Raw genomic sequence first — 27,467 nt, forward strand, 5'->3', positions numbered from 1 at the left:
GGGACATTAAAAAGATTGTGTCTAATGGTTCTTTACGGCCCTCTCATGTCCTCAGAGGGGCAGGATGACTGGCAGAGAGCGTGACCGCCGGTCTCTCTGCACATCACCTCCGTTTGCCCCCCCCCCCTCCAGCTGACTCCCTGCCACGGTGAAGCGGACCACTGAAAACAGCATAAAACCAACAGACTAAACAGCCATTCGTCATTACGGCGCACACATGAGCCGTCCCGCTCGGTGACTCAACGCGCGCATTAAAACTTCATCGGGTATTACCGACACAGAAAGAAGGTCTGACCACTCAAACCTCAACCGCCGCTTGTGCTGTCCAGAAATAAGGCAGTCATGGGTGAAACCGGTTTTCGTTGGTCACTTTTATTGAACTGGTGATGACAAAGTGCAAAAAAAAAAACAGCAGCACTGTGCTCTTTGAGATACAAGTGTGGAATAAAAAGATGCAACTCAGTGACTGGGATGGATCCGTCTTCGCTACGTGGCTAAAATCCAGTTTCAGTACCGGCCCAGTTTGGTGTCTGCAAAGAAAAAGAAAAAACGCAAAATTAGACCGTTTGTAGAACATTTTGAGGCCGATCACAACCAAATCTCGCTGTGGGAAATGTGAAAAAGTTACGTACATATGTAAGCAGTTAAGTGCTGACGTTGTGCTGTGAGGGGCTGACAGGGACCCGAAGCCGCCGTCCCAGATGGCAGTAAACGTTCACTGTATGCAAGTGATTTGCAGCCTAGAGGACAGCAGGATGTAATGGCGCTCTACGAGTTGTTTGCAGCCTCTTTTGTCTAATTACAACATTTCTATAATGAGGGGGGGGGGGCCTTTTGCTCCTTTTTCTTTTTTACAGGACAGGGTTATGGCAGCACTCCTGCCGCAGATATGCAAACAATAGGGAGGAGGGTAATTGACATCAAAAGATGGCCAAAAAAAAAAAAGGGTAACATTTTAACATGTCTGTCGCAACTCCGTGGCCTTGGTGCCGGTTCCCATCGATCCGATTTGACGAGGGCGCGCGTCTTTTGAGGAGCGGGGGGGGGGGGGTCGTGTCAAGCGGCGGTTCGGCGTTATGTGCGTGATTGTGACATTCTGTGTAGTTGTAGTGCTTGAAAAGTCTACATACCACTAAAAGGTGCACACGGTCAACATCAAAAACACACTTAAATGGGCTGACGGGACCCCGAGCCAGACATCTGCAACAGGTCCTAAGTGCAGGGAACTCCAGGCTCTAAGTGATGTTCACCAAAAGCTAGTGCGAGGGTCCACCTTATTTACGTTGCTGGGCTGAGTCACAGAGCTCAGCCATCATTTTATGGTTGTTTGGAATCTACCTTGTCATTAGGCCTTTGAAGGGCAATGGAGGGATGAAAGCGTTGGCTCTGTTAAACTTGCTCTTACTGGCTTATTTTCGTGTAAAGAGAGAGAGCTTTTGTTGATGGTTGCTCATCAACATTCTTCAGCCTTGTTCCTTTGAGGCACTTTGGACTGCCCCCCCCCGGAGTTTCATGTTGACCTTTCAAGCAATCTGACCGGCTACGGGACGGGCGACGAGCTGGGAATGGTGGTTTGTGTGCATTTCGTTTGTACAGTGCATGTGCTTTACTCGCCTCGGTCTTGGTGCTCTGGGCCTGCTTTTTCTCAATGTTCATGGCCAACATTTGGCTGCGGAACGAGAGGCTCTTGGTCTTCTCAATCACCTGCTGGTAAGGCGATATGGCGTTGTTCCCCATGACCACATGACCCTGCAAACACGGACAAAAAACGGACAACAGATTCAGCAGCCGATAAGCCAATCACATTCGCTCTTGCAGACACACCACGCCACAAACGCCAACCAGAGGCCGCTTAGGTCCCAATTCACATCTACTGTAGGCACATCTAGATAATTCTATGTCATTCTGGAGGACTGGGCTATGATTTGCTGATTACAGAGAACCGTTGTGATGTCTATGGCAAAACATGCAGGTTCGGAGCGTCACAAAGGGGACCGAACAACGGTGAGATATCATGGTTACAATGTCTGTACGGTGCACCTTTCAATTACAAAATCAGGAGATAAATAATGTCTCCTTATCCCTCTCAAGTCACACAGGAAGAGCCTCTAAAAAGGGCTGGATGTACCCCCCCCCCCCAATTTGCAAAGGGCTGCTTAAAAAGCTTTGATTAATTAGTTAAGTGGCGAGGCGACCGATTGAGGAAGAAGACGGAAGGTCTCACCAGTTTGGAGTCTATCTTTGCATCCAGCCGGGCGTTGCGGATAAGATTGACGATCCATCTCTCGGCGTCCTCGGGGGTCATGTTCAGTTTGTCCGCCAGCATGCTGTTGAGGAAACAGAGAGACTTGAAGCTCTAACCCGACCGTAAGGCAACAGAAAAGGAAGGAAGGCCTGTCTCAGGGCAGATTGTCCCGAAAATGAAGAGAATACCCAAGGATGTTGACCCTGACTAAGGGCCAAGTCTATGCTGGTCCTGGGACCACTGGTACCATATGAGGACTCAGATTTAAAATATCAGTTAGTATTACACTTTGGTTTATGACCAGCCTCAGGTGTGTTTAGTGCCAATTAGCAAATGTTAGCATGCTAACACGCTCAACTAAGATGTAAGCGTTTCAGCATGCTGACACAAGCATTCAGCCAAAGTGCTGCTGCGTCCGAGTCGAGCCTCACAGAGCCGCTACCAGTTCTTGTTAAAAGAAAATGCCATTTCATAATATAAATAAAGTGAAATGTGTAGAATAATATGTCTTGTTCAAATCTCTGCTGTTACAGATCCCTCCTTTGCAAACAGCGACTTCACTTACCCCGGGCTGCTGTCTGAAGGTGCTGATGCATATAGCAAATATGTCATAATGCCACATAACTCTCAGGCAAGCACTGCACTGCATCATGATGGATGTTGCACATTAGGTGCAAAGCGAGTCGTCATTATTTTTCATTCGACAGTGCTAATAAATGGCCGACACATTGTGTTCAGGCAAGAAAAGTGTACGACACGAAAGCCACCCCGAAAACACTCCTAATGGCCCTCTACTAATGGAGGCTTGATTTACAGACCTGTAAGAATAACTCAATTAGACGTGCTGGGACCACGCCATGCTGCGAGCCACTGCGGTTACTCATCCTTCTTTTTTTCTTCTTCTCTCCCCACCTGGCTACTGACACTCGTCGTGACACACTGGTCCCGCAGTGACCGTCCCCTCACAGTGAGAGCGGCCCCCTCTTTGATACAGCAGGACGTGGATGTGTCACAGCGGAGGGGGGGGGTGGCATTCTTTGATCCAGAGCTTTCCCCAGTGCAGCTGGCTTCCCTTGTGGCTTTCAAAATAACGAGACCCCCTCTCGATACCCCCCCACGTTTCCTGCCCTCCTTCCTCCTGTCTGACCCCCACCAGCCTCCACGCCTACCGCATTTCATATAAGGGCCCCAATAAATACTGCTGCAAATATCTGTGTACTGCCCACAATTACTACAGCAACCATACCTCACCACCACTTCTCACGCCACGGCCCCCGCAAACTCAGATCCCCACTACCAGAAATACTGATTCCAACTGTCGCTCTCAGAGTCTGACTTATTTAAGACATTCTTTTGGTGGAAAGTAATCCTTGGGATTTGTGATGTCTTTCTTACCTCAAGGATCACCAAGACAACCACTTTCTAACCCATAGCTGTTGGCGAAATGGTGGCAAAGCCACATACAGAAGGGGCAGGAGATGATGTCAGTGTCTGGATGAGGCATTAAAAGCATAAACAACAAATAAAAGCGTTCCCTCGGCATAATGAGCCAAACAGGGTTTGGTCGCCCAGTGACAGCGCATTTCTCTCAACACTCTCACCGCGGCGGAGCGATGGAGGATGTGGACGACGAGATAGAAAAGCACCGGCTGCGAGTTGATTCGTGTGCTTCCCAGCAGCCCGGAGGAGGGAAAACGGACACGGAGAGACTGATCAACCCGTCACTCACGCCGACAAACTACTCACGCAGCTCTGCTGGACAACCGATTACACGTCGGGTCCTCAGAACCTGCAGAGAATGATGCTTGACAACCAAATTGCTCCTATGGATCATTATTGGGAGCCTAACAAGCTTGGAACAGTGTCAGCTGTCTCATGACGGCGCATTTAGGTGGTGATGGATAACACATGCCTGTGATCACAGAAACACACCATGGACATCACAGATTGGAGTCTGCAGGCCTGAAGGCTGCTAATGGAGAGTAAACGGCACATTTACCGATGGTTATAGCTGACGGCTCAGACAAAGCATTTTGATTGGAGTTGGTGTCCTTTGGATTATAATGCAATATGATGTAATGAAACATGACGCAATCAAAAACTTAAAATACCAAAAAAATAACTATCGAGCTGAATCAACGGCTGCCGGACACAGTCAACAAATACTGGCGACTATAAGCCTCACGGATATAGGACGTTACAATAAATCAAGCTACAATAACAATCGTCAACACTCACTGACAATCGAGTAATCCCAGGCAAATTTGAATGAAATTTGTTATTGGTTCCCATTTTACCCGTGTGATTAAGTGATTGCTGCGCAGGGGTGCTGGGTGTTTTGTTTGGCAATCCAGTAAAGTGGGGGCGCATGTCAGTCAAGTCCAGGTCAGATACGACGATCAAAACAAACACGATCTGGTTTGCTCGCCGGGGGAGTTGAACTAACCCCTGACCCCTCTGAACGTGATCCGCGCTGCATAACACAGGAACACAAGGGTGCCCCCCCCCCCCCAGGGCCTCGGCCCGTACCAGCCGAAAGCCCTCTAATTCAATTTATAAAAGAAAGTCTGGCAATGTTTTCCGCCCAGGAAGGACATTTGTATATCAGAGCAGGGTCACTTTATCTCATTGAGTCTCTGAGAGGTGTACGGCAGCTCCCCCGACTCAAACCTCAGGGTGAAGGGGGGGGAGAGAAGAAAGAGAGGAGGGGAGGGAGATGTGAGAGGCAGCAGGGAACGGGTCAGACTCATACAACCCATAATATTGACATCCTTTGGCCCTTAAGCCAAGCAGACAGCCTCCACGACTGGTTTTATTTTACACAACCATGATCCCGTTCATCGGGGGAGAGGGGATCACTTTCATTTCGACCCCTTACTCACTCTGGCTCCTGAGCTTTCGACTTCAGGCTAGTGGGGGGTGGGGGGGGGGGGGTCCTTTGGGTCTCAACCTCACACTTAAAGAGAGGGGTCGGGCTTTGGGGTCGAACTCCGTTGGAGGACGATGGGGGAGATCTTTCTCAAAAGAAGAGCCTCCTTCACACGGCTGGCCTAAAATGAATGCGTTGTTAAACACTAACATATGATAGTGTTGTTTGGGAGCCATTCGGAGAAACCTCGCCTTTCGACTTGGGGTTGAAATTGATTTGTTTCGGGGAAACCGAAATGATCCTCAGTGTTGCATCCAAATACACGAGACACTGCGTCCAACTACCAGTGGGCTGTTGTGTACAAATGCAATCTGGTGATGACGGCGGAAACGAAAAAAAAAAAACACACACTGACCAAATGCTCATGTGTCTACAGCGTTTACTCCAAATGTCAAAGGACGAGTGTGCATTTAGGGTCAACGCAGGGTCTCGCCACTGAGACGTTCACGGGAGGACTGAGGAAATAAACCCTGTAAATCAAACAAGGAAAACAAAGCCAAATTGGAAACACACACTCGGGACACTGTGAAGTCTAGACAAAAGGATGTGTGTGTGTGCAATTACGAGTGCATGTGGACTCACAGTTCTACAGCCTACAGTACAGTCTACAGAAGCCTTTATTGCATAAAATAACTCAATTACGCCAAATTCTTGTCTACTTTTGTGTCCCAAGCTGTGGGCAAAAGGCGAGCTAAATATCTGTGAAACCATCACGGCCAGCGGCTGTAAAAATGTCCTCATTTAAAAAAAAAAACAGCCATCAAATTCATTTGAGTCCACGGTTGGGCACAGAGGGCTTCTGGGTAGAGGACTAATAACTTGGAATTTGGGTGTCTTTCAGAAATAGACAGCGCTCTGTCCATCGTCATAACGCCACCGAGAATAAAAACAGAGATCCCTGAATATGACCCGAGATTGGTGTTCCTGCTTTTAAAAACAAAAGCATAAGAAAGGAAGAGAAAAAGGTGAAAAGTAGAAGAATCGGCGTTTGACTAACCTTTGTGGTCCTTAACAAATAAATGGATCCAATTGCAGTAAGTCTGCCAAAAAGGACCCGGACTCCTAATCAATTGCAGACAATCTGCAACTGGAGATTTCGACAAGGCCCGATCGTGTTCCACGGTTCAACCTTGACTACAGACCTCGGCGGCTCTATGTAACAGTCAGCGCCATCATCTTCGTGTCAACGGAAGTAATTCGCTCCCTCTTGCCGAGGAACACCGTATTTGAAGCGCAGAGCTTCCTTGGAATCTTGCACGTTCACTGTGACTGTAGATTCTGAGGGCGGCGGTAAATATGTGACGTGCGTTACCTGGTGTCAGAGGCTAGAAATCCACCGTTACGAAGATGGGGAATCATGGCAGAGAAGTGCCAATGCTCTGTCATTATCTTTGACACTTTCTAAAATGGATGTAAAGAAACAGCCAAATCCCATCTCTGGTAATGGCGGACGATTACTATAATCTTTTTTTATGCTCACTATAATTAGCATTGACTAAATTTCTTGGTTTTGGGGAAGCATCCAAGGTCAATTTTATTTTAATGTAACTAAATTGGATTTTGAACTAGGAATCAATAGAGACCGACGGAACCCGCTGACCCCCGTTTACCCAAAGAACATGAGCTGAAAGATTCCTGCCCATCGCAGCAGCTGGGAACGTCTAAAGCCGCCTAAACCCTGACCTCTCCCTGGGAGAAAACGCTCCGGGAATTGGCCTCGGACAGGTGGTCTTAAAAGTTGAGTGCGCAGAGCAACCTGTGGAGACCTGGAAGCAGTTAACCCTCACAATACCTAATCCTCAAGATGTGTGGGGGGTCAGCATTGGCTGTGTGTCGGAAAGGGGCAATAAACACTTATCTGTAAGGAGAAATTCCACTTATCACAAAGCCCCGTGCTCTTACTTCCTGTTTACAGAGTGCTCACAAAGGCTAGTGCCAGCACATAGGACTTCCTGTTAGTCTTAAAGGGATGTATGTCTGTGCGCTGCAACACGCAGTGTCGTGTCTCCTAGAAGCAGAAGTGTTGCGGGACTCACTTGATGCTAATGCACTGGTGAATTCGGCAGAAGGTCTCAAAGATGAAGAGGCGGGCATTTTCAATGAAGTCCTCCAGGCAGGCGACCAGGAAGAAGTCATTCACAAGAACCTAGAGAGACAGAGAGCATCGTTACATAAGAGCAAGTGTGAACACGATGCAGAGTTATTTCTGCCCGTTTATAGGTCTGCCCTCCACGTCGGTGTTACAGCTGTGTAAGGTCTGAGTAAGGCCAAACTGTTCAATAAGACATTGAACAGCAATGGAGAGTCACGAGTGCAGCATTACTTGTTTCAATCAGTCTGTCTCCGGGCATTCATGTATGATTCAATTAAAGAAAAATAATCTATGAACCGAAACCAAATCCAATACATTGTATACAAAAGGTTTGGAGTAAACAGTGAAGGGAGGACCATTCTGGCTACATTCACGTTATCAAAAAGGTTTTATCAAGATGGTACAGGAAGAGCGGAGCCTACCACAGAGGTGACCACACCGCCTGTGACATATCACCAGTCATCTGGTCTGCTGGTAGAGTCAACTCCACTGTGCAGGATCGCCGAATGCCTCGGCGATAGTCGGTCAACAACCGTAGCAGCCACCAGTCCAAATAAACTCACAGATGAGAGCAAGTCTCCTCAGCCGTCTGCATCACCTGTGGCTTGTTACGGCCTCGCTGTGGACACTTTGACACCGCCGCATATGGCCAATTCATCTACTGTAACTGCTCGTGACCCGGCTGTGGCCCCAGAGGTACCGCTGTGTGCGTGTGTGAGAAACGCTCCCATTTCTCACTGCTTTGCCGCATTCCGACTCTCCGTTGAGCACCGTTTCACATCGCAGGCCTCCATCTTTAACAAGAAAGTTCTCCCAAGATTTGCCCGCTCTTTGTTTGCTTAAGCTCAGAAAAAGCTGCTATCGGCGCAGAGCTGCGCTTGAATGAATCCCAACTGCATGGCGCTATCGGGAAACGCGGGTTTCAGCTACGACAGCGCTTATCTAAAGGCTGATAAACTTTGAACAGTTAAGTGCCCCAATTACTGTCATCTGGGATTGAGACCACGGAGCTTCAGCTCATTCTGAGAAGGGGCTTGAAGAGCCCTTTTATGCCCAATCTGAGGGCCTGGCTATAGGTAGACCTATACTTTTCATTCTTTGACGTGCAAGCGTCTAACATCTGACAGTGATTCCAGATTGGGGTGGAGTGGGAAAGAAAGAAAAAAAGAAAACCGTCCGAGGAGGACAATACAAACCAAGCTAAACCTATTTTAAAAGCACTTGGCTCAAACCATTATACAGGGAACACTGAAGCAAAGACAGGAGAGCTGAAAACAATTCCCATATCTTGCTCTTACAGCAATCAGTTAACAGATGGCTGCCACTCTTCTCAATGGCTCAGAATTGATGCATTACAAATGCTCATCAAGACGAGAGCCCATCCCGACGGGGTATCCGTTTACCTCAACCCCTCCAGTCTGTGAAACCTCCCTTCAACTCAGACATAATGCACGTTTTAAAAGCTTGCGTGTGAATTTCTGCAGAGAGAGAGAGAGCGAGAGAGAGAAAAAAAACTGCATTGCTGACTTCAAACAAGACCATTTGGGGGGAAAATGTTTGCAGACCATCACAGGTAATGCATTAAAGGTGCCGTTTAACATTTCTTTTGGAACCACCCACCTCGCTAGACCTGCCTGTGAACTGAACGGAGGTCAATAGAGGGCTTTTTGTGCTTACTGGACATGCTCTGATAAGGCCGGCGTTAAAAGGCACCTGCAATAACTTGGGCTCTGACCTGAGAGCTAGTTTGTTTTTGAGCAACTGTTTAAACCACAGTAGAGTCTCTGCAAACAGAACCCCGTGAGGCGAGGTCAAGACCGACTTCCTAAAAAGTGTTAAAGGCCGTGTGTCATGTCTTCGCTGAAATAGGATACAACTGAGGGTATAGCTAAGAAAAAACAAATCATCCCCAGTGAGTTTGATGATAACTTCATTTGTTAAATAGTCAAATTAGGAAGTTGAAGACTCTTTGTATTAGCTTGAAAATAAGTTAAAACGAAACGGAACCGCCAGTAAACCGCTGACATGATTTATACATATTTACCCCTGGGAAGGAGCCATTTGATCGGGCCAGATGTTTTTCATTTTGGAGGCTTATCATCAAGAGGCAGAAGATGAAAAAGGGGCCAAATAAGCCAGACTTTTGCCTTTTATTCCTCTGCAGGTCCAAATTATCAAGTCCGTAGGGGAAACCAAATTACAGCGTGTCCGCAGAGAATGAAATACGTGATCAAGTTACCAAAACACACATACAGGGCAACACCAGTTCGGACACCTGCTCTCTCTCTAAACTGGTTACCGTACTGTTCCCTGGACGTGTCCCACAGAATCTGACCAGCTCCTCATAACAGGGTCTGCTGGACGACTGCCATCAATGCTACACATCATTTATCATAATGATGCACAGGCATTCCTCTTCTTAACACATGTACTGCAAGGGCTGCTTGTTTCTAAAGCAAAGTATTACAAAGTAGCCAGTGGATGCTCTCTCTATGGAGGATGGAGTAAAACAGCACTCCTTATTCTTTTTTAATAAAGGTGCAAGATCCGAGATTGGGAGCATTTCTATTGTCTCAACATGGAGAAGGCGAGCCAGCCGCTCATAGCTAATGGTGCTAACCGTTCAAACAATGGGGACATTGCTGACAGAGCTAACAATGTTTACCTGAAGGGGGACCTGGAGGGCGGGCGCTAGACGTTGCTTCACTACACCTTTATTCAGCAAACAGTGGTTTGCTGCTATATTAATGCTCTGAACGTAAAAGAAAAAAATTTAATACAATTCTACCTCCTCATTTGAGGTCATAGTATCTTATCAAATCACATTGATCACCGAGTGTTCAGCTTAGTAGCAAACACACAAAGAGGACTTTTACAGTTTACTCATTCTATTCCCGCATCAAGAACTACTACTTACTTGCAGCCATTACAAACCAAAATTGAAATAAATGCTCCAAATGGCCAGGCTATGACAGATCTCCCTCTTACAATGAGTGTCTGCACGCCTCCGCAGAGACTTCTGCTTATAAAGCTTTTACTGTTAACTACCAGCCTGATGGGTCAATTACAGGCCGTAGTAAAATGTGACTGCAGCCTGAGTCATGCAGTGTCAAAGAGGACCTCTATATCACGGCTCTGTCTGAACCGGACCCACGCAGAAGTGCAGCAGATAGAAACACTGAGTGATCGGGGAGAAGGTCGGACGGAGATCGTGTGATTGCTAACGATGTTGACTGCCATGCTGTGCGGAAAGTTCAGGAGTGTGACCTGCACAACGGAGGTCCTCAGAAGACCTCGGTTTAGTCACGGTGAGGCACAATAAACCAAGAACCAACTGCTACTTCGGGAACAAAAGGGTTGAAATGAATTTTGGCGAGGGTTTACTGAAGCCGTTACTCACCGACTCACACTCCCTGAGTTTCTTCTGAGCACTGTCGAAGTCAAAGTTCACGTACAGGCACTCCACAAACTCTGTGATTGGATCTTTGTAGGTGTAAGATTCCTGGAAAATAAATTAGGATAGAATAAAATCAATCAGCAGGCCGAAAGACATCAATGTGATTATGGATCATAGCTGCTTTAGCTTATGTTTTTTAATGAAGTCAATGTTTAGCTATTTTACGATGACTAGAATAAAGCAGACATAAACACCATAAAATGTACCCGTTTCTTTTTGCTATCAAGTAGAAATCAAAAATCATAAATCCTAGGTTGTTTTAAGACGGTGACAATAATGACTGTGTCGTCAAAATAACAACCTGCAGGGCACGATAGTTAAATAAACAACACTTTTCTAGGGCTTGAGTGAAAGCACATTGTGAACTCTGAGGCGGTCCAAGTCACGCTTCGAGTCAGAGACCCAAGCTGACCCGAGGCCGCAGAGTAGAGAGCGCTGGGCACATGTTTTAGTGATTAAGACCAACGACCCACCGCTCAGACCTCTGCCGTAGCTACGGTCATTGGGTGGAGAAGGCGTCGCTAGAGTACACATTCACCAGAAGTAACGAGTTCAAGGCTTTGCCAGCTTGGACCTGAACCCACATCCACTACCTGAGCTTAAAAGGAAGCGTTAGCGGAGCTATTGGGTTACATTCAGTTACTCATCCTCCGAAGCCGGTGAGGCCAATGAGCATTGAGCTGATAACTGTGTGCACTTTGTAAACACAGAGGGTTGGAATACAACAACAAAAATAAAAAGTGCGGTACCTGCTGAATGACCTTCACCAAATCCTTCAGGACCTGCCGACGCTTGCGGACGTCCTTGTTGGTAATGATCGCTGTGGTCAGGTAACGCAAGATGTGTGGGCACATCGTCTGGATAGCATTGAGGTATCTGGAATGAGGAAGGATAAAGATGATCGGACTGATGTAAGCAAAGACATGATCTTTATAAGGACACATAATAGAACATTTTGGCTGCCCATCGGGCTTCTGGCATTTAGAACAGAGGCGAGGCCTTTGCGGCTAAAACAGATAAATGTCCTAACAGGACACTCGCTCCTGGACGTGGGACCCAGCATTAAGCCATCTCTTTCATTGGTGTCCTGTGAGAGGGAGGTGGAAAAGGAAACCCTGGCGAGAAGATATAGATCAGTGAGCAGGGACCTGCCCAGTAGCCGAAACCCGATCCGTGAGGGACTGATGTTTCAACTACAGGTCAACTGGCTGAGGGCTGAACACAAGAGACAGGACGCTGTTACAGGCTGATTCTAATCCCACACCAACTCTGGAGACAGGGTTCTGTGAAAACAACGCGGTACGGTCTGCTCGCACACACACACACAGACACGCACACGCACCACTTTCCTTGTCAAGATGGCAATCAATCGACCATTAACTGTATAACCAAAACACCTTATTGGTTTCTAAATGTCTATCTTTGAACTTCACCCTCCACTCAACCCCAAATTGACCAAAATTCTATCTGAAAAGAGGAAGTGGAGTGGGCCCCCTCTGGTCTTCAATAGCTAAAGGAACACATGGTGTTCAGAAAACAGTTTAATTAGCTGGAACAATTAAAGGGACAGGGGACCTGTGGCAGTAGTGATGTCGAGTCTAAAAACAGCAGCGGCCATTCTGGTTTACGAGGGCTCTCCCACCCTTTGTAGTTGCTCGACTCCCGTGGAAGACCGCAGCGCTCCGCACTGTGTTCCTGATTAACTTACACCTACTCACTCTCAGGGGGGGGGGGGGTGCTCCAATAGCAAGCAATCTTGCATGAGTCACCATACCATATCTGTGGTGGAGGGGGCATTCACCCCACTCCACTCCACTCGGGGGACTTCATCTTTTTTTCTTTTCTTTAGTTTGGAGGAAACAAGCGTCGCTGCTCTGGTTTGCTGAGGACGCTAACTGAGGCATGCAGCCAAGATATCGAGTAAGAGTTCAAATTTGCTCTGTTCAAGGAGGACTGTGGGAGAACACAGAAGAGGGACACGGTAACAGGTTCACGTTTCACGGCTCGTCTGGAACAGAAACTCATGTGGAACAATTGGAACGAGTGATATAGACAATCGAGTGACTCGCCGTGTATCACGGCAGTGGTGTTTGCCCAGTTTGCACCTGTATCATACTTTGTTACTGAGCACCGTTTCCCCCTGAAGTCGGTGCGGTCCATCAATAGTACACAAACACGGCTTTGGACCAACATCTGCTGGGGTGAGGGAGGTCAAATGTGGAGCCAAAGGCCAGCCGCTGGTCACCGACTTCAGCCAAAGGAAGTACTGACCGTCAGAAGATGGGAAAACGAGAGCCAAGCCTCAGCGGGGAAAACATGAGGTTTCCCCGCTGTGAAACTGCAAAGCACACAAAACTACCTCAGTTTGTCCACACAGATGGCTGGGTGAGCTTTTCAGGAGTAATTATTGGGCAGGCCTCCTTAATCGTCCACAATAAACATAAAAAACCAAGTAAAATCCGGGGAACCAGACATTTGAGTGTGCTGTGTTGTAGTTGCCTGTCATACTGTCTGTGGCGGCCAATCATCTGCACAATTACGCAAGCCTGCAATCAGAACAGGGGGGGGGGGGGGGGGGGCAACTACATCGAAATAGGCGGTGTGCAAATTTTAACGCAGTGTATAAAGTTTCCGATCTGCGATGCACATGGCCTCGTTCTCCACTTGGACAGTAAACAGACCACGCGAAAACACACACTTCTGAAAGCACTTTAAAAATACCAGCGGGGTTCATGAAGAAGCCCACCACCCAAAAATGTGTTTTCTCCAAGTCAAGTTAATGTTATAGAATCACCTTCAATTTCCTTTTCTCCAAATCCTCTTTGGCTCCAGAATTACCTTGTAGCTACAATACCACTTTCATAGCTCGGCTATTTAAAACGGCTTACACTAGTGACTATTCTGCGTATGTTTTAGTTCAAACTGGTTTGCATCTCATTGTACCTTAATGAGCCGACAAGACACAAGGTTCACCCAATCTACAGAGCGTTGGCAACTTCCTGTTGCCCTTGTTTTGTGGAGATGGATCTTATCTTTACAACTACTTCCGGGTATTCTTGTCAACGTTTCGCAACTTCCCGGACGTAAAAGCAGGGGTTAGAGCGAGAAACTAAATAATGTTACTTACTGTGGCTGGTACAGAAAGAGCTCAATGATGTTGTCTCTGCCCTTGGGGTGGTTGAAGAAGACAAAGAGAGACCAGTGAATGAGCCATGTCCTCTGCTGGAGAGCTTGGAGAGGAGAGGTGACCGTCTGGACAAAGACAGAAATACAGGCGAGGAAGGTGAAGAAGATGACGGGTAACAATAATCATCAAGCATACAACCACTTCATACTCGAATCTTAAGTAGTCAAACGAGTGTGTGTGTGTGTGTGTGTGTGAGGACTAAGATGCCACAGCAGAGCTCGACTGAAAGTGAAACGTCAATATGAGAGTCCTTGTAAGGGAATCGAAATGTGGTATCAAATTCAGAGAAGTGGGGCATTTACGTTGTTATCGATAGTCTCCCTCAGGCGGGTGAGGTCCTCCATGGCAGCCTCCCAGTTCTGCATCAGGATCTCGGAGGCCAGCTTGCCCCACAGAGAGTTCAGGGCATTCCTGTCTGTAGCCGGGACCTTGGGAAGAGACACGGTGACTGTTAAAAACCCGACGCGCACACCGCTACAACATGCCAAACAACAGATTTCATACACAGTGAGACTGGGGCCACGACTTGCCAGGCTTTAGTGGCCTCGTCTCTTATTTGTACTGGATGAATGGATTGAATGATGTCATCCTCAGGGAATGAAACTCGACAGAAAGAGAGACATGGATCACGAAAGGCTGTTTAGCTTTAAATTAAACCAAATTGTATGCACTTTTAGATACTACAACCACTGCATTGCAGTTGACCATAGTTTGATCGCTAGATCACCACATTAAGTGAAGGCCTATTTGGAGCATGTGTGCCATTGCTGTGTGAATAGTTTGCTAGAACTAAAGCATGTTGGTTGCAGTGCAGTTTACTTGATCGGGAAAGGCTGAAGGTCCTCAAACCTAATGGCCAATCAGCAATGACAGACTTGGAATCAATACCTGCATCGTCTGTTAATAGAGGGCCTTATTTACAGCAAGCATTTTCTGTTAATATCACCAACAAAAAGTATAAAACTAAAATATGGGTCCATCTACACTCCACACCTGAAAAATACAAAAATTGTGCTATTAACTTCAATTAAATGAAAAATGAGCGACCACCCACCTGAAAGACTAACAAGCAATTAGATGGGTGGGGCACACACAGCCAGAAGATATTCCTTATGATAATGTTTTAGTTACTGCACAATGCTGGTGGGTGAAACAATTATACAGGCTGTACAAGCTAGGATTAAAAGAAAAAAATGGCATCCCTGCCCAAGGGCGCGTTGTGTTGCTTTATAGTTTACACTACACCGACGCCCACTCTACGAGGACAGATGGAGGAGACCAAGTAAAGAATCTTAAGTTCATGTTCAGTTTCTTAGAAAATCTCAAGAAACTACTGAGATCTGGTAAGTTGTGACGGGCTTTGGTCAATTTATATTTTGTTTCTCTTATGAACGAAAAAATATTCAATGTATCCATTCACGATTAATATAACTAACGGCAGCTTTAGTGACGAGACTGAAAACCTAAGAAATAAGAATCGCAAAGACATATCCTGTGTGCTTAAACAGGACTTTACTTTTTTTGGGTTTAACATTTTGTTTTACTCCATTTCAGTCTTGAGAATGACAATTGCAATAACCCCCCCCCCCTTTTCCCTCAGTAACTCTGGACAACTCCGTTGTTATCACGAGGTAATTAGGCTGAAATATGAACTGACACTAACAAGACACATCTCTGTGAGGATAATCACTCACTCAAAAAATGTTACAGGCTACCGTTTCTGATTTCCAGAACAGACTAAAAACAAACAGAAAAAAAAAGTCAGGTAATGAAGCACAGGTTGAGAATGCCTCTGAACCTCAGCGAGGCAATCAATCTGTAGTAGGACACTGGACTGCACCCCGGGGCTCATGGGAAACTCTGCGCCGCGGTGGTTCACGATAACACCAAACACCAGACGCAGTGACATGAGTCAAGCAGGAAGTCAGGGTGGGTGTCTGCTGAGCGGCCGGAGAAACCGAGATCCTAACCACACACCCCCGTCCGCCGTCGGACAGCCGCTGAAGTGGACTGTGAGACACGACAGACGTGCAAGCAGAGGAAACACTAAAAAAAGAGCAGGCTTCCGCAGGAACCCCACAAATTGGTGAAGATTATCCGGATATAGAGGATTTCTTTTCTTTTTTAAACTTGGCAAATTCCATTTAATCTCTGATAACATTTCAACGAGCTGCTATAATGACATGGTAACATTTAGAAAGTCTCCTGTAATCTCCCCCTGTGCCCATCTATCCGGTACAGCAGACGCTCTTTGATCACACACTACAACTAGGGTCCATTATAAATGTTGTTTTTTAAAGTGTAGAAGTCCCAAGAAAGATCAGCATTGTAACAGTGAGAGATAAAAATAAAATGGCTCCACTGCCAGTAGAAAGGTCAGCGTCTCATCTGTTGAGTTTGTTATTTTTTTTCCCCTCTCCTGGGAGTCCCTGCCTGCTACGTTTGGCTGACCTTCAGGTCATTATGGCAACTTTCCACACACACACACACAGTGGCCACGCTAGAAAAGTTTCAGTACCTGGGTTTTTCCAGCAGTTACCTTAAGTTTCCATCGGTTTGTGAAACGGACACATTTTCGCTGACTGACCAGCAACAATAAATGGACTGTGCTGGGGATCCGTCGGGATACTTAATCTTTATTCTTAACATTCAATCCCTGCATTAAGTGATGATATGAATAAGTTGCTCTTTTCGGGCTAGGCCACGCTGTAACTGGACCTGAGGCATGGATTTTGCAAGGCTGGCTTCCTTCGTTTAATTGACTGGGTTTCCCACGTTAAATGACTTTATGGAGCCTCACCTCTCCCATGCGGGGGAGGGAAAGACAGACAAGGGGCCTGTGAGGATGGGAGGTCCACAAAACACAGAAAAGAGGAGAGGGGTGGGGTGGGGGGGTTGGAGAGCGGTATACAGACTCACACTAATGAAATCCATTTCCACCTTTTCCATGTCTGAAAAGCCTCTCGCGTTGTCAAGAGTAAGCAACAGATATCTAGTTACAGAGCCTGATCTGCTTGGAACTCAAAATGAGGGGTATAACAATTTAGGGGTAAAACAAAACAAAAAAACATACCTCAATTAGAGCAATTTTGGTTTATTTAGACTGAGTTGCAAAGCCATAAACAACTGTTGTTGGAACAGTGGGACATATCCGTTGCAAGCTTCTGAAGACCTTTCTTAATGCTTTCTTTTTTTGGCCGGGAGTGGAAGTGGAAACCTCGGGTGAATTACCCGTCATCTTGTCTCGGATGTTACTCGTCCTACAGATTTGAGCAGATCAGTAGAAAAACCCATCAAATGAAGTGCCCGACTGCTTCGGGTTAAGAGGGTTGCTTGTAGCGATGCGGGTTCATCATCGCTCGGAGCCACTGCCAAGTCTTTCCAGCACAGTGACGTGTGCACGACTAGCCAGAGTCACTGACGTCCCAAAAGACAAGGGGCGACGCGGTGCAGTATCAAATGCCAATTAGAAGAGGAACAAAAAGACGGTCTGAACGTCTTTCGCTGTAATGAACAGACAAAATGTTGATCTTATTCTTGCCCATTCTTTCAGGGGCTGGTTTTGGCACGAGTCCCTGGTTTACCGCAGAGCAAAATGGCGAACCAAAGACAAACAAACACTGTGACACTTGGAAAACCACTGGCTACGCGGGCCGGTTCCACTGGTCATTATGGGACCTTCAGTTGGGTTGGATTTACAAACACTTGATGCGAGATAACATCGAAGGGAGTCAAAAGAGAGCTGAATTTCTGCTGGAACTGTGGCGTTATTACAACTGGAACAATAATCTAAGTCAACAAAGGGGAGCTACTAGGCTGAGGATGCCCGACATGTGACCTTGAAGGCAGCTTCAGTGAAGGCAACAACTGACGCCAGCCTGCTTGCATAGTTAATGATGTAATCACCTTGGACGCAGACCTCAGAGCTGCTGTACAGTTCACACCACTCGGTAACTTCACAGTAGAGAACTCTATGGTTGAGATAGTCAATGAGTGGAAAGTCCAGGTGCCTGATTTCTTGCCCCAATTCCTGGTTCCATTGGTAAGGGGGAAAAAAAAGTTTACTTTTTATCATAAACATTTGTGTTATGACCGGCGCAACACAACCTCCACTTGGTGTTGTTTCCTCTAGCTCACACTCTCTTACATTTAATAATACACAAGCTGGACATCTGTTGTGTTTCTCATGTGAACTCTGGATAATTTCCAGAGAATCAGGTCCGTGACTTAAAAAAACTGAAATCACGAAGCGGTCTCGTAATTTAATAAACAACCAAGTCTCCTGCTGTTCCTTGAATTTTCGAAAGTCAATTTCAGCGTTTCTACGTTTCTCTGGAAGTTCCCTGAATCTCGTCGTCTAATATCGACAAATGTGGAACATCGTTTTATGGTCAATTTTGACAGCCCTCCTTCACTGGGATCTAGTAAACAGCAGATCAGCGCCTGCTAAAAACTTCTAGTGTGAAGTTGCCTTGAATCTAACCACAAGATTTTTTTCTTCACATGCCCCCAACTCCGGAAACTTCCACTTCACTAAGAATGCCGATCACTGCAACGATGCAGCTACCTGTATACCTCTTCTTTTGTGATGGAAGAAAAGCCCGGTCCAGAAGATAAAGCTGAACAGTTCAAATTCATTGACGAGAATACTGGCAATACTCTCTGTGAACTATAATTATCGTCTTTTGCGTAACATACTTTGGCATTATTTGATTTTTGTATAAACATCTATCTACCTTTGGATTGTATGATCTGAAATCACAGCATGATTAAAAGACGTCACAGGTGCGCAGCCCTCCCTGCTAACTCACAGATGCCTCGCACAACTTAAGCCCACCGTAAACTCAAGAAGTCATGACTAGGGACTCTCTGGCCACAGCACTCAAATCAATAAGCTGTCTGCTGAAGCAGACTACAGACAGATTATGCAGTCCGGTCCACCACTGATCACTTGGCCCCCGTAAAAGATCCTACTCCAGTCTTAGTGCAGCAGTACCCCCCCCCCAATACTAAAGACGTGCGTGGAATTGAACAGGCAGTGACATCAGCTTTTCATATTCAATTACTTCTAAGTGTTCATTTCCTCTCCTATGCGAGCGTTGGCCTTATGAGGAATTAAAGCAATCCGGCAAACATAATGCGATGCTCAATGTCAGAGATGCCTGAAGCCAGTATATGAATGGGGACGGTAAAATAGTCCAGACACTGTTAAGTGAGGTAATGTGTGCAGTGATCAGCAAACATCACTAATAAACCTTAACTGGTGTCAAAAATAATAATAATAAAAAAATAAATTAAAAAATTAAAAAAAACTTACCAAGACGCGGAAGAAGTAGAGGTATTCTGCAGCTCCGGAGTAGTTCCCGCACTCGTACTGGAACTTGGCATATCTGTACAGCGTGTCCAAGTACTCCTGACGGAACTTCAGAAAGGAAGACGAAGAAAGTATCAATATCACAAACGGAGAAAATGTGAATCGTTGCCGGACCGAGTCAAAACAGCAGATATTTTGAAATCAAACATTGTGCTCGCTCTGTAATGTCATGCAGCTGTGGCGCCGAAGGAAATCCCCCGTTTTGTGTCACATATGTTGGGTGTTTCAGGGTGAGGGCGAGTCATCAAATATTACTTCTCAAGCATCTGGGCTGCAGCGAAATATATGAACTAAATTGCACATCTAATTATTTAATTGCATATTTATTTGTAGCAGTAACATCATTTGGTGGCACACCGCTGCTAAATGAATAGATAGCATATCGGTGGTATTCTGCCATGAGCAGCGAGATATTTCACTATATATTAGGGGTGTCACGGATCACAAACCTCACGGTTCGGATCACGGTTCAGGAGTCACGGTTCGGATAATTTTTCGGATCAACAAAGAAAAGGGGAGGAGACAAACATAACTTTTCTTTCCATTTATTAATTAAAGAACTTCAAGAACACTTAAAACAAAGAACTTTGGGCTATAGCCTTACATAAAAACAAAAATATTGAAGATGTCCAATTTGAAACAAAATGAAATAAATAAATAAAAATAATACATTCAAGAATTCTGTTAAGTTTAAGTGCAACATGAGGTATGTTGATATCCTCGTCCTTTCATCAATATTGAAAGAAAGAAACAGCCAGTGAGCTAGCTTCCACTGTTTACACTGAACTGAACTGCTCAGCAACAACTTGGGTCTGTGTTTACTTCCCGTCAGGTTATGCCATTCAAATACACAATAATGTTTACCATTACTGTGACATTATTTTCAAAAAGATGAGAATATCTCCATTGTCTGGGGAGAGGGTCGACCTTTCTGTGGTGACTGGAATATTATTGGGCCTGTCTAGCTTCACTCTGATGCTTCTGTCAGCACCTGAACCAGGTGTGTGTGTGTGACTCTCACAGAGGGGGCGTGTCTACAGCACCTGCCCCAAGTGTGTGTCTGTGTGACGCTCACAGAGTCTACAGCGCCGGACTAAGAATCAGTCCGCCGTGGTGAAAGCAGTCTCTACAGTCTTTTCCTTCTCATAGAGGTCTGGAACAGCGTCACACTGAAGTGGGTGCGTGAGCAGATTTCGTAGCGTGGCTCAAGCATTTTAACCAGATTTAGAAATCCTTTGTTTTCTACACCGGAGTGTCCCCGTCGCTGACAGACGGGATGGTGTCTCTTCATATGTGTGGACATGCCGATGTTTTGCCATTGTCGTGCGTCTCTCTTTAAATAACGCCTACATACCGTAACGGTTTCGTCCACCACCCTCATCCGTCATTATACGTTACAGGGAAGACAAAATGTTCCCAAACTTGCGACTTAAATGACGCCGCGGCTTCTGACGTTCCTCCGCTCGCCATGACTTTAAATGCTTCTAAGCTGCTCCGTTCACGTGAACACACTACTGCTTTATATCTGTTCACTGACACTCTGCATTGATATTCGGGGACTTGTTACTTGAAAAGGAACAGCAGCAGTAGAACTTTACACACTATGATGATTACACTGTTAAAACAAATACTCGATTGATCCGCGGTTCACGAGTGATCCGAACCGTGAGGGGTGATCCGAACGGATCGATCCGTGATCCGTGACACCACTACTATATATATATATATATATATATATATATATATATATATATATATATATATATATATATATATATATATAGGGCTATCCTATCAAGCCTGCTCATCTTCCTGTATTTAACCGTCCTTCCTGCTGTCCAGCATCTCACAACAGTGCACTGACGTCAGGCTATCCACTGAGATCCAGTAGAACTGTGACGGGCCGTGGGTGCTCCTTTCCCACAGCGTGCTGAGGGGCCCTGAGGATAGCGAGCAGGTCAGCGGGACACCGGAGTGGGAGGGGACCGACGGAGGGGGAGGGCGAGGAGCCAAACGTCCCGGTAAATATAGAACCTCCGGCATTCTTGCGGCTCTTTCCACGAGTCCGCGAGCGTTTATTCTTAACACGTCACCGCAGAATGCAAATGTCCGCAGGATTTGTGCAAGCCATACAAACCCCGAAAATGAGTTAAGGGTTTTTGGGAAGTAGTTCTGCAGTTCCCTGCTCGGCCCGCCCCTCCCACTTCGCCCCCTAAAACAACCGTGGGTTCACACAAGAGCCATGGGAAATGCAGCGGAGAAGTGAGATGTCAGCAGATCGGGCCAACTTACGTTATGCTTTTCTGCCAAGTAGTCAAAGAGCATTCGTCCATCTCTGCAAAAGAAGAAAAAAAGAGAGACAGTTCCTGTAGTTAGAGGCCATTTAACTTGAGTCGCCGTTTGGCTGACATCCTGGTGTTTCGGAGTCCCGTTCAGGTATATTTTTCCACTTCAACAGCCGTACGTGAATGAAGACCACTCTTAAAACTGTGTGATCGGCTGTTTATCCAAGCCATGTCTAACAAATTATGTCTCATTTCTCAGCACAGCTTTTAAGTCTCCATGGCTTCGTCAAAACTGGCTCCTCTAAACTGTCGTATCGCCCGTAACCTAAAATATTGCCATTTATGTGGACACCACATTTAAACATTGTGTGCTTCCAGAGTACGCTCACTTCTAGTGTGACTGTGTGTTACGTGAAGCTCATTTCGGCCGAGGCAGAATTCTTCACGGCTTCAGCCCAGGACGTGTTGACGCGGATACAAAATATCTAATATTGTGCGTTGCACTTGTTATGACATTTAGATGAGAGTCAGCTGCCGAGCTGTCCGACAAGTGGCAACTGTTGGTGGAAAAGTCTGCACGGCATTGTGCCGCAATCTTCAGCGGCAAAAAAAGTCAAGGGGCCATCGGCAGCGTGTCGACTCAAAAAACACACCAAGTGTTTCTCGCTGCTTTAACATGTCCAAACAAATGAGAACATGCATCAAAGTTCACCCTAATGGTGATCCTAATCCACGGAGTGTGTCTTATAATGACAGATTGTTTATAGATATGGTACTAACATGATTTATTATAATAACTGGGCTCGGTTTCTGGCTTCAGCAGTTGTCCAAATAAAGCCTGGTAAGGCAAGTAGGCCTATTAGCTAACTGTTCAATAAAAGTACTTAGACCTAGCCATTAAAATGCTTTGTGGATCCGCGCGTGTAAACCCCAAAGGACAGGATTCAAATATTAAACTGTTTCTGGTTTCCAGCACTGGATGATCCTCTAATGCAGAAATAAATGTTAAAAACAAGCAACTGCATGGAGCGTAACTTGGGTCATAATGGAGTAAAACTTTGTGCATGTCCGTTGGCTCGAGAGAGAATTCTTCATTGACCCCAGATGAGTTTCCTATTATTTTACCAACCCAATGGATTGAAGAAAAAAAGCAATGCATAACTTAAGACAGACATGTGAGGGCTCATCCAAAACAAAAAGGACGATTTCCTCCTTATTTCGTCCTGACAGCAACCTAACGACAGCACAGACATGTGCTCAGTCAATGTTGCCATTATCGGGCTTCCAATCTCACATAACAGTTCCTACAAAGCTGCGTCTTAAAGAAACAAATGTCTGCAGCCCAACTGAAACTATATAACAAAACGGTATAAGCTAAAGAGAGGGAAATGGAAAATGCTTTTGATTAACTGTACACACTCCCGCCAAGAAACAAAACGGAGAGGACAAAGATCGAATGTGACCAAACTATTTTAATCACGGCATACGACAAAACAGTCTTAATAAAGTTAACATCTTGCGTCCGTTACTTTTTACGTCTGTATTTACTGTAAGGCTGAATGCATTTTTCATTCAAAGCGGGCAGTTCCATGGACTCCACAGAATCCTTCCTCGATGCTGCAGTGCCGTCTACCGTTTCAAATAACCCGTTCTACTGATCACAGAATCACGGCAAGCACGACCGGGGATAAACTTCACGACCTCACTGAGGCTTATCAAAAATCTATTTTCGGATGAAGATTAAACAGAGAAATGCTACTACTCTCTATTTAGCAACGGAAACGGGCTTTACCTGGTGGACTGCATCTGCCTCGTTGTCTCTGGGTCCTCGAACATTTTCACAATGGGCTCCGTCTCGGACTGCAGCTGCTTCAGCTGGGCCACGACCTCTGTCCTCTTCTCCCTGAGAGCTGACACAGAGCGGATGAAGACAGTCATGAGCTCCAGCAGCACCATAAACCGACATTGTACACGGCCTGCTACCCCGAGCACTGAAAAGACTATCAAAGTTTACTGCTAAATCAATTCTGAATGGAGTGCTGTGGTGTAGTGCAGTGCCCCTTTACGATTTCCATAAAGCAACATTAACATCTTCCTTGGGTTTTCTTTTTTAGTGATGGGGATGAGGAGTGTGTATCCACCAGGCATCATCACTTACTCTGGGGAATGTCCTTGTCTAAATAAAGGCTTCTGTACACGTCCATGGCGAAGTCCACCATGTTGGTGTCACTGAGGAGGTCCAGTTTTCCATGAAGCAGCTCCTGCTCATTGTAGATCTAAGACACAGGGACAAGGATGGAAGACAGAGGTGAGTGGTGTTTCTGTACAATGTTATTATCTTCATTAGGTTCTGATGAAGTTAGAAAGAACCCCCCCAGACAAGCAGGGGTGGAGAGTAACGAGGGCTGGGAGAAAGCCTAATTATACACGATAATTTATTGTCTTACAATGGAATCATATCGTGTATGTATGTGTATATATATATATATATATATCGTGATATATTGTGATATATATGGTTAGAGATGTGAAAAGAGATATGAAATCAACTATGCCACCAACAGTAGTTTTCTTTTATCTTCACAAAATGTTCCATTAATCCCTTTGTTACAACTAGTCTGTTTTCTACGATGCATTTTTTTACAACATGACCCAAAATGAGCTGCCATCCAAGCTGTGGGGGTGCAGTCATGCAGGAGAACTTTAACAGGTCTTCCTCGTGGTACTAGGAGACATGCGCTTGTGACAGATATTAAGATTAAGATATTGTTATGAGCTAGGCAATTCCAAGAATTGAGAAAATCTGATTCATTTTTCAATTTAAAGGTTTGCTTGTTCTACGAATGTAACTCAAATCCTGTGACTGCACACTGGTGGCCATGTTGGATTGTTTCTGATAGATTAACACAATCCTGTCATTGAGCTGATTTTGGTGGATTGTTGAGACAGAATAATACTTCGCCGTAGTCTGCTGGGGGAGCAGCATTGGAGCTGGAGACACCAACAGACTGAACAAACTTGTTAAGAAGGCCGGCTCCATCATTGGTTGTAAACAAGGCTATCTGGAACAGGTGGTGGAGAGGAGGACACTGAAGAAACTAGTGTCCATATTGGATAACCCGGACCACCCTCTCCACCACCGACTGCAGGGACAGCGGAGCACTTTCCCAACAGACTGATCCAGCTCCGCTGTCACAAGGACCAATACAGGAGAACATTCCTGCCCTCTGCTATTAGACTGTACAATAAATCACCTCTGGCCAAATCAAACAAGACTATAACACTGCTAACTGTTGTTGTTTGCTGTTGGTGATCCTTGCACTACTGTTTTTTACCTAGTTCGTTAACTTATACCATTCTATCTTATTGTATATACACTGTGCACTTTTTATATTTGTATTCAAATTTTCATTATATTCTGCTCTGTTATCTTATTGTGTTGTATATATTGAGCATCTTTCATATTTTTATGTTTACGATGTAACTTTGCTTGTTGCTGCTACAAACTAATTTGCCCCCGGGGATGAATAAAGTATACATCTATCTATCTATCTAATAAATTGCATGAGGAGGCCGCCATGTTGTTTCCTGTTTGAAAGGGCGAACAGAGAACCAGGGACCAATCAGGTGCATTCCACAATAGACAACCGTCACCAGATTGAAGTAGACACTTATTCATGAAGGGGACAATTTAATTGGCAGTAAGTCCTCTAGCGCACTCACTGGATTGGGTGGAGATGCAGCGTAACCCTACTTCTTTCAGCAACGGGCTGCTCCCGTATTATTGTCACATCAAGTCTTTACGTTGTAAAGGCGTTCATAGATGCTTTAGGATGAATCCCTTTGTATCGGTTGCCTGTGCTATTGGAGAAGGTGAATCCTATGCAGGGCCCTTCATAATTAAACAAAGTGGTTGAATTGGCTTCATGTCCATATCAAGAAAACAACAGATACAGGCCACAATAGTTAGGCTTGGCAACTATTTTCAAGTGATCTCCTTGATGTAGATTAAAAAAACAATAAGTAAAATAATTGTATTAAAACAGAAATAGCTAAATTAAAGATCAACATGTAACACAAAGTGTGTTGCCTAGAAATAACGATGTTGCAGTGACTCGTACTTAATTGATCCACTGCAACAAAAGAGACTTGATCTGAAGTGAAACTTGACTGGGACTTGCATAAAATTACTTAATGTTAATATCTTTGGCCCGTACACACTACAATATTAAAACATAGTTACTTGTGCTTTGAGTAATTTCATGTCAAATGGTCATTTTTTATTTTACTTGAGCAATTCAAATATGAGTTATTGTACTTTTAACGTTCATTGAGTATTTTCATTAGCATTACCCACCACTGCAGGCAAGTCGAGACATTAATTACGTCGTTTTATGTGGCCCGCGAATCCGCAGGCAAAAAAAAAAAAAAGTTTTAAAAAATATATCTTTTTTTTTTTTTTTTAAGTTAGACTAATAACAATAAAAATATCCCCATAGTCGAAATTCTGAGATAGAAAGTCAAAGTTATTAGATAGAAAGTCATAATTCTGAGATAGAAAGTCAAAGTTATGAGATAGAAAGTCAAAAAGATGAGATAGAAAGTCAATATTATGAGATTGAGATTGACAGTCAAAATTATGAGATTGAAAGTAACAATTATGAGATTGAAAGTCAAAATTATGAGATTGACAATCAAAATTATGAGATTGAAAGTCAAAAAGATGAGATTGAAAGTCAAAATTATGAGACACTTAAAACAGTTAGAAGCAGCTCTTTGACTGGTTACTGTACATTTGACATCGAAATGTATTGTGAGTACATTGAAGACTACTTTAAACTGTGAATGCAGTGAGTTATTTAACAATATGTTTCGAGTAGTTACATTTACAACCGGCCCTTTGTGGGCGACCATGATGCTGATGTGGCCCGGAGTGAAAATGAGTTTGAGACCCCTGCGTTAAAGGTTAGCTAGGCCACCCTTACGTTACTTAAGTGAACATGGCGGGTGTCTGCTAATAGATAACATCGTTAATAGCGGTACATATCTTCCAGCTGTTGAGCAATACGGCACAACAGTAACCTAAATATGTGTCCCGTTATGTTATTACTGATTTTTTTTAGCTTCCAAGGGTTAGCATAGCCTGTGCTAGCCCGGGTATGACTGGTTCATTTCCCAGTATATAAGCTACTGGGCGGTATCTGGGCTGACCTGCAGGCTATGAAAGGCACCACAGAACAACTGTGTAACGTTATAACCATCGACTGTGTTCAACCCAGCTACTGATAACGAGTTCAGAGATCAGGCGCTCTCCAACAATCATCTGAATCTGAAACAGCGCGTGGCTGGCTCAACCATTATAAAGTTAGTCGAAATTTAAGCATGACTTCCGGTACTATATTTTCAATGTAAAAAGCAAGTCATGTGTGGTAATACAGTGTGTAACATAACATATCACTATTATTCCGAAATATCAAATTGTATTTTATCTGCATGTGTTGAGCTAATCGCTGACACGTTGTTCTGCTATTTATTTTGTTCTGTTCTCCACAAATTTCTCGTTCCTTTTGTCAAAGGTGACGTTTTCCGATTTTATTTTGAAGGCAGGGAGTTATATTTCCGGATCGAATCTGGTTGAATGTGTTCACTTTACACAGCTACAGAAAATGTGACCAACTCCTTAACGCGTACACAGCTTTTAAAACGGTTATAAAGCCCTTTATAGCTTTTTGAAACAACGAAAAAATGTAACGAAATGTTTACGTGTTTATATATTTCATACCTCTTTTACAGACAGGAACTCCAGCAGAGGAAAAACGAGATGACGGTCTAAAAAGTGAGCAATTTTGGTGGTGAGGTCGTATTCCGCCATTTTTGCTCCGGGGAAAGGAAACCGGA

General features: G+C 44.9%; 1 protein-coding gene across 1 annotated transcript; it reads right to left on the reverse strand.

The window, feature by feature from the left end:
• Positions 1–336: 336 nt before the first annotated feature.
• On the reverse strand, positions 337–27,467 carry eif3ea (eukaryotic translation initiation factor 3, subunit E, a). Its single transcript, XM_079274618.1, has 13 exons — positions 27,352–27,467; positions 23,728–23,845; positions 23,362–23,479; positions 21,577–21,619; positions 19,228–19,332; positions 14,213–14,338; positions 13,851–13,975; positions 11,473–11,599; positions 10,667–10,768; positions 7,211–7,320; positions 2,225–2,327; positions 1,615–1,749; positions 337–530 (listed from the first exon to the last, which is right to left on the reverse strand). The coding sequence occupies exons 1-13, from the start codon at positions 27,439–27,441 to the stop codon at positions 495–497; spliced, it is 1,338 nt and encodes a 445-aa protein (XP_079130744.1). The 5' UTR covers positions 27,442–27,467; the 3' UTR covers positions 337–494.

Source organism: Melanostigma gelatinosum, assembly GCF_949748355.1.
Source record: "Melanostigma gelatinosum genome assembly, chromosome: 9".
In the NCBI taxonomy this organism is placed as follows: Eukaryota; Metazoa; Chordata; class Actinopteri; order Perciformes; family Zoarcidae; genus Melanostigma; species Melanostigma gelatinosum.

Excerpts from the sequence above, each read along its gene's own strand:
- eif3ea (XM_079274618.1), bottom strand. The coding sequence starts at position 27,441 with ATGGCGGAATACGACCTCACCACCAAAATTGCTCACTTTTTAGACCGT. Across the intron at positions 23,480-23,727 it reads AGACAAGGACATTCCCCAGA|CTCTCAGGGAGAAGAGGACA; the intron begins GTAAGTGATGAT and ends GCTCTGTGTCAG. Across the intron at positions 11,600-13,850 it reads CTCTTTCTGTACCAGCCACA|ATACCTCAATGCTATCCAGA; the intron begins GTAAGTAACATT and ends TCCTCATTCCAG.